The sequence below is a fragment of the Phoca vitulina genome, unplaced genomic scaffold, assembly GCF_004348235.1.
Source record: "Phoca vitulina isolate PV1807 unplaced genomic scaffold, GSC_HSeal_1.0 scaffold2, whole genome shotgun sequence".
Classification (NCBI taxonomy): domain Eukaryota; kingdom Metazoa; phylum Chordata; class Mammalia; order Carnivora; family Phocidae; genus Phoca; species Phoca vitulina.
The window spans coordinates 108,409-114,528 of NW_022589705.1; the positions used below are offsets into that span (position 1 = coordinate 108,409).

Genomic DNA, 6,120 nt, shown 5'->3' on the forward strand with positions numbered 1-6,120 from the left:
GAAGGAGAGCACGGTGGCGAGGGTGAGTGGAGGGCAGTGGTGGAGAGGAATCCTACTTTCATACACACACACCCCACAAAAACAACCCCAGAAATAGAGGGAAAGAATAATCCAGAGTAGTGATAAAACCTAGGAGTTAGTCAAGAAGACTATCCCATGTGTCAGAGAAAATGGCCCTGGGAGTGAAGCCTCTGGACTTGGAAGGCTGCAGGTGTAGTGGCAAGACCCGCAGTCTTTGGAATAGGACAGAAACAGAGCTGTGAGGCTTTGGAGAACTTGCTTAACTTTATTAAGTCTCAATTTCTTCATCTATAACAAGGAGATTCCTACCTTACAGCATTGTTCTGAGGATTTGATATAATGTATGTGAAGTACTTAGCATATAGTTGGTGTCCAACAAATGGTAGCTAGTAAAAATGGGTAGCTTCCCTGCAATATTTCTCCCCCTCCTTCTCCAGAAACATTATTTTTGGTATCTTGTGTCTGGTGGCTTCCAGTCTGAATTATCTCAGGTGAGTTTTCCAAATCCTTGGGATTTTTTTCCCTCATCTTCCACTTCCCCTCATGCCTTCCAGCTGGACACAAACTCCTTCCTAAAATATGCAGATGGAAGCTATGGTAACCATGGAGACAGGGCAGGTGGCAAGGAGAGGCAGAGACAGGCAGCAGAGAGACCCATTATGATTGCGACAGATAGGCAGAGAGAATACTTAGGGAGCGATTGGACAGAGACCTTCAAGCAACATGGAAAAATAATGAGTCTAAGCAAGACTGAGTGTAAAGAGATGCAATGAGAAAGGGATGTGTTACAAGGTTCGCTCTTCTTTCTGCCTCTTTTCTCTCTCCGTCTCCCCCTCCAAGAATATGGGGAGGAAGGCATCTGGGAATGCCACCTGGTGTAGCTAAAAATGACCCAGTATATCCACTCTCCTCATACTTATCTGAGGTTTGTACAAGGGATCTGAGGTTCAAGTTTATCTGTGCTGTGTGTTCCGTTTGGGCGGAGATGGAGTGAGGATGTACCGCTGCGTCTGGCTCCAGCTCTCCCTGACATGTAAACTACAAGGAGGCAGCCAGATCTCTTGCTCTCTCTGCGCAGTATGGACTCCGGCTGTGGATCCCAATCGCCTCTCTCCACCCCTCTGCACAGTGTGCCATGTGCTGTGTGTGGCAGGTCAGATCTGGCGCACAGACGCGCATAAACACATCTAGCGCGGAGAATGGGGCTCTGCTCAACGAAGAATTGGGATGGTCCCAGTCTGGGTCGCGGAGGAGTCTCCTAAGAAACATTTAGGTTTGTTGGGGCTGAGGGGAGGTCGGCTAAGCAAGAGAAGTCAGGATTGGAGCCTCTAGGTTTTGAGGCTTTATGTGTGCATGGGTGGGGGAACGATTTGGTGCCCGACGCCCCCACCCGCAGAGACTAGTCTATAAATAGCAAGGCAGAGCTCCGCCCCCCCCCCCCAAGCTTCTCTCCTCCCGAGCCGGCGCCTTGCCCGGGGCGCACCGGGAGGAGGGACCAGGATCCGGTGCCCGGGCGCAGATACTGACACCAAGGGAATCCGGGTGCCCCTCCCCACGCCATGTGGGCCCCCGGGAGCCCAGCTCCGCCACCTAGGCTGCCCCATGGCCCTGGCCTCAGTCCTGGCCCGGCGGAGATCCTGCGGACATTCAGGTATCTATTTGGGCGCACAGCCTGGGAGGGAAAGAGCAAGGAGTGATGGGGAACATAGCAGGGGCAAAAGAAACCCCCAATTCTCCCCCCACCCGTTTTAGGTCCCAAATGCAAGCTGCTTCCCTCCCCCCACTCAATATTTGGGGCTGTGGCAACCTAAAAGAGGTTAGGAATGGGAATTATGTGTGTGAATGTATGGGTGCATGTGTGTGGGTGGGTGGCGTTCAGCATCCTAGAAAGGGGTATTCCAAGTGCGGATAAGAAAAGGGGGATGCTGGAAAGGTCTGAGAAGCCGTGGGGTGAGGGTGGGGGTGCGGTATCCCTGCGCGTGCACGTACGCATTTGCACGCGCGCTCGTCCTTCAATGCGGGTGCACCCTTCCCACCTCCTCAGGCATGCGCTGGGGGGAGGGGGCGGCTCAAAGGCATGAGTTAGAGGAAGGACTGTGTGCCGTGCCGTGCCGTGGAGATCTCCCCACGCCGTCTCCTTCCACCGGTGCCTCAGTTTCCCTGCCTGAATCCGTCAATAAGATCTCTCTCTTTCTCGCAGGGATTGGCTTCGCCACTGAGCCCTCAGGCCTCCGCCAGCCACCACCCCCACGCCCCTAGACATCCTCGGCGGGCCCCAGTCCCGGCTCCATTGGTGCTCTCGCCCCTGCCGCAGCTATGCTGCACACCGAGGGCCACGCTCTTCTTCGGGCCGTGGGTCAGGGTAAGCTACGCTTGGCCCGTTTGCTTCTGGAGGGAGGCGCCTACGTGAATGAGGGTGATGCCCAGGGGGAGACTGCGCTAATGGCGGCCTGTCGGGCCCGTTACGACGACCCCCAGAACAAGGCGCGCATGGTACGCTACCTCCTGGAGCAAGGCGCGGACCCCAACATCGCAGACCGCCTGGGGCGCACCGCGCTGATGCACGCCTGCGCCGGGGGTGGGGGTGCCGCCGTGGCCTCGCTGCTACTTGCCCACGGTGCAGACCCCTCAGTGCGAGATCACGCGGGCGCCTCGGCGCTTGTCCACGCCCTGGACCGTGGGGACCGCGAGACCCTTGCCACGCTGCTGGACGCCTGTAAGGCCAAGGGCACGGAGGTCATCATCATCACCACTGACACCTCGCCCTCGGGAACCAAGAAGACTCGGCAGTATCTCAATTCCCCACCGTCCCCGGGGGTGGAGGACCCTGCTCCCGCTCCTCCCAGCCCCGGGGTCTGCACGTCGCCTTCCGAAATCCAACTGCAGGCTGCAGGAGGAGGAGGAGGAGGACGAGGATTGCTATCCCCTCGCGCTCAGGAAGAAGAGGAGAAGCGGGACGTATTCGAATTCCCTCTTCCTAAGCCCCCTGATGACCCCTCCCCTTCTGAGCCGCTCCCCAAACCACCTCGTCACCCTCCAAAACCACTCAAAAGGCTCAACTCCGAGCCCTGGGGCCTAGTGGCTCCTCCTCAACCGGTCCCACCCGCGGAAGGGAGGCCGGGGATCGAGCGCCTGACCGCGGAATTCAACGGCCTGACTCTGACCGGTCGACCCCGTCTTTCCAGACGTCACAGCACGGAAGGTCCGGAGGATCCGCCCCCGTGGGCGGAGAAAGTGACGGGTGGGGGTCCTCTCTCTCGCCGAAACACTGCGCCAGAAGCTCAGGAGCCTGGTCCCCCTTCAGGGCTGAGGCAGAAACTGAGCCGCATGGAGTCGGTGGAGCTCGATACCCCCGGAAATATTTGCCCCGACTCGCCGGAGTGCAGCCGCTTGTCCCTGGAGCGCCGGCGGTACAGCGCCTCCCCGCTGACCCTCCCTCCAGCCGGCTCGGCTCCCTCCCCGCGCCAGTCCCAGGAGAGTCTGCCAGGGGCTGTATCTCCGCTGAGCGGACGGAGGCGGAGTCCCGGGCTGCTGGAGCGGAGGGGCTCGGGGACGTTGCTCCTGGACCACATCGCGCAAACGCGGCCCGGTTTCCTGCCTCCACTCAACGTCAGCCCCCACCCTCCCATCCCTGACATTCGCCCCCAACCCGGAGGTCGGGCGCCTTCGCTGCCCGCCCCTCCCCAGGCGGGGGCGCCAGGCTCTCCCAGGACCAAGCGCAAGTTGGTGAGGCGCCACTCCATGCAGACTGAGCAGATCCGCCTGCTAGGGGGCTTCCAGAGTCTAGGCGGGCCAGGGGAGCCAGGGCGCTGAGAGGAGTGAGAGGAACCAAGGAGGGTGGGGATCAGGACCTTGATGGGACAGGTGGGAGAACCAGCTCACACACACACCACGGACATCGTGGTCTTTTGCCTGTGCTCCTGGGCACGGTGCACGCACACATGGGTAAAAAAGTGTCCACAAGCACAGCACTCTTATTCACAGGGAAGGGTAAGTACTCTCTCTACTGGGCATATAGACACATACATTCATGTCCTGGTCACTTCACATGCATATGGGGATACTTGTGTACCCATCCATAGGAATGGCACACACAGGGCCACTTGTGCTAGGGCCCCAAGTGGGTCCCAAAGTCACTTGCATTTGTTCAGAAGCCGTAGGGAACCCCTACTTATGGATAGTCTCCAATCTTTTTGCCCTTTTGCAGAAGCAATCCCCTGCTTTCCATGTATGCCCTGCAACACAGCCCGTTCACGACTTTGCACACTCTGCCCTCTTCCTGGATATCCCAACCTGTGTAGGTCTTGCTTCTCTCTCCAGGCCTGGCTCCTTATTCACACCCTGCTTCCAGCCCTAACCACTTTTCAGGATATCTTCTTCACCCTCCTTGGGGTTTTCCTGCAGCAACCCTCAGCTTCAGTTCTGCTGCTGCCCTTCCTGCTCTCAGCTTTACTTCTCAACTTCCTGCTTTTTATTCCCACCTTGTTCCCCTAACCAATACAGGAGGTTGTCTCATTTTCCCAGGGAGTGGGTCATGGGCTCTATGCTGCTCTTCTGTCTGTCTGAGCTTATGAACACCCCCACAGGTAGAAGTGGGGAGTAACCCTAAATCACTCCTCTCTCCACTTGACATATCAAATAAATGTGTTCAGAAGTCTCTGTTTTGTCACTTCTGCCTGAGGGTGTGGGGTATGGGGAATGAGGAATGGGGAGGGAGGATGATGCTTACTATAGCTCTAATGATCTAGGGGATACTTAGAGGTTCCAGCCACCTTCTTTGCAGGAGACCAACTGACCAGCTGTGGTTGCAGAAGAAAAGACAAGTGTCCTGTGTCCTGAAGGTTTTAAGGCATTTGACAGGCTTTCATTCGCTCAGTCTCCCCTATGTCCATCCTCAAATTCTTTAACTTAAGATTTCTAAAAAAGTACCTCCTACAAAAATTACCTCCGTCCACTATCAACAAATATCTCAGTAGATTGACTGCCCCTCTTTCAAGCTTCTTATTTTGTGACCATTCCCAGTTATTCCTTGGGGTTCTAATTTTCATCTCACCAGGTGCATTTCATCCATTTTTTTCTACTTTTTTTAAAAAAGTTTTTATTTATGTAGTCTCTACACACAAAGTGGGGCTCGAACTCACAACCCCAAGATCACGAGTAACATGCTTTTCTGACTGAGCCAGCCAGCTGCCCCCATTTTTTTCTACTTCTGACTTTTATTTCCCCATCCTGAGCCACGGCACAGTGGGGAAAGAGAGAGAGAGAGAAAAGTAGTATAACCTCACCTAGGTAAGAATGGCATGATGGTCAACTGACAAAGGATGTGTAGTGTGTATCTGTGTGCATAGGTGTGTGTAAGAGTAATCCGAGGAACCCAGCCTGACAGGTTATGAACAGGATAACTGTCTTAATCTGCCCCCTAGACTTCTCAGTTTTCTGGTTTCTGCATATATTCTAATTCTTTCTCACTCTAACGGGAGGTAAGGGAGCAGCCCATTCCACTCTTTCTCACGAATTCCCCCAACTTAGAATAGGTAAAATCAGAAAATTACCTAACGATGCATGGTATAACGAAAAGATCAAAATATTGGGAAACAGAAGGCCTATGTCTGAACCCCTCTTTGCCATCTCCTAGCTTGAATTTTGGGCAATTTATCCAGCCTCTCTGAGTGTCCATTTCCTTATCTGTAAAATAATAAAATCTAGTTAGTCATTGTGATTATTAAATAAGACAATGCTCTAAAGTACATTGTGCAGTGTCTGACATATAGTAAGTATATGCTCATGAAATGTATTCTTTCCTTGTTTTAGCTCCATCGCCCATTGCATGTGATCTTGGACAAGTCACATAATTTATCTGTTTCCTCATCTACAACTATAAAATGAGGTCGTCGGACAAATGATCCCCAAGAATCCTCTTACAACTGTCCACAATTCTCCTCAACCTGGCGTCCAGGCCTTCCCCCCGCCGTTCCTCCCGCTCCCCCCACCACACACACACAAGCTTCGTCCCAGGAGTCTGGCTTGCTTTCCAGTACTCCCTACAGGACTCCCGAAGAAGCGCCCAAGCTAAGCTTCTCCCTTATAAAGAATATCGCT

The 6,120-nt window shown here is 54.3% G+C and overlaps 1 protein-coding gene across 4 annotated transcripts; it reads left to right on the forward strand.

The window, feature by feature from the left end:
* The first annotated feature begins 327 nt into the window (after window positions 1-327).
* Window positions 328-4,676, forward strand: ANKRD34A (ankyrin repeat domain 34A). 4 transcript variants are annotated; one of them, XM_032419761.1, is made up of 3 exons: window positions 1,445-1,672; window positions 1,774-1,837; window positions 2,222-4,676. In XM_032419761.1, exon 3 carries the CDS (start codon window positions 2,338-2,340, stop codon window positions 3,832-3,834), a length of 1,497 nt encoding a protein of 498 aa, XP_032275652.1. In that variant the 5' UTR covers window positions 1,445-1,672; window positions 1,774-1,837; window positions 2,222-2,337; the 3' UTR covers window positions 3,835-4,676. The 4 variants fall into 4 exon arrangements, with proteins under 4 accessions (XP_032275668.1, XP_032275660.1, XP_032275652.1 ...); XM_032419777.1 differs by lacking the exons at window positions 1,445-1,672; window positions 1,774-1,837 and adding an exon at window positions 328-1,174; XM_032419769.1 differs by lacking the exons at window positions 1,445-1,672; window positions 1,774-1,837 and adding an exon at window positions 1,181-1,294.
* Window positions 4,677-6,120: the final 1,444 nt, after the last annotated feature.

What these genes read in the sequence shown, in the direction of transcription:
- ANKRD34A (XM_032419777.1), top strand. Translation starts at nt 2,338, where the DNA reads ATGCTGCACACCGAGGGCCACGCTCTTCTTCGGGCCGTGGGTCAGGGT.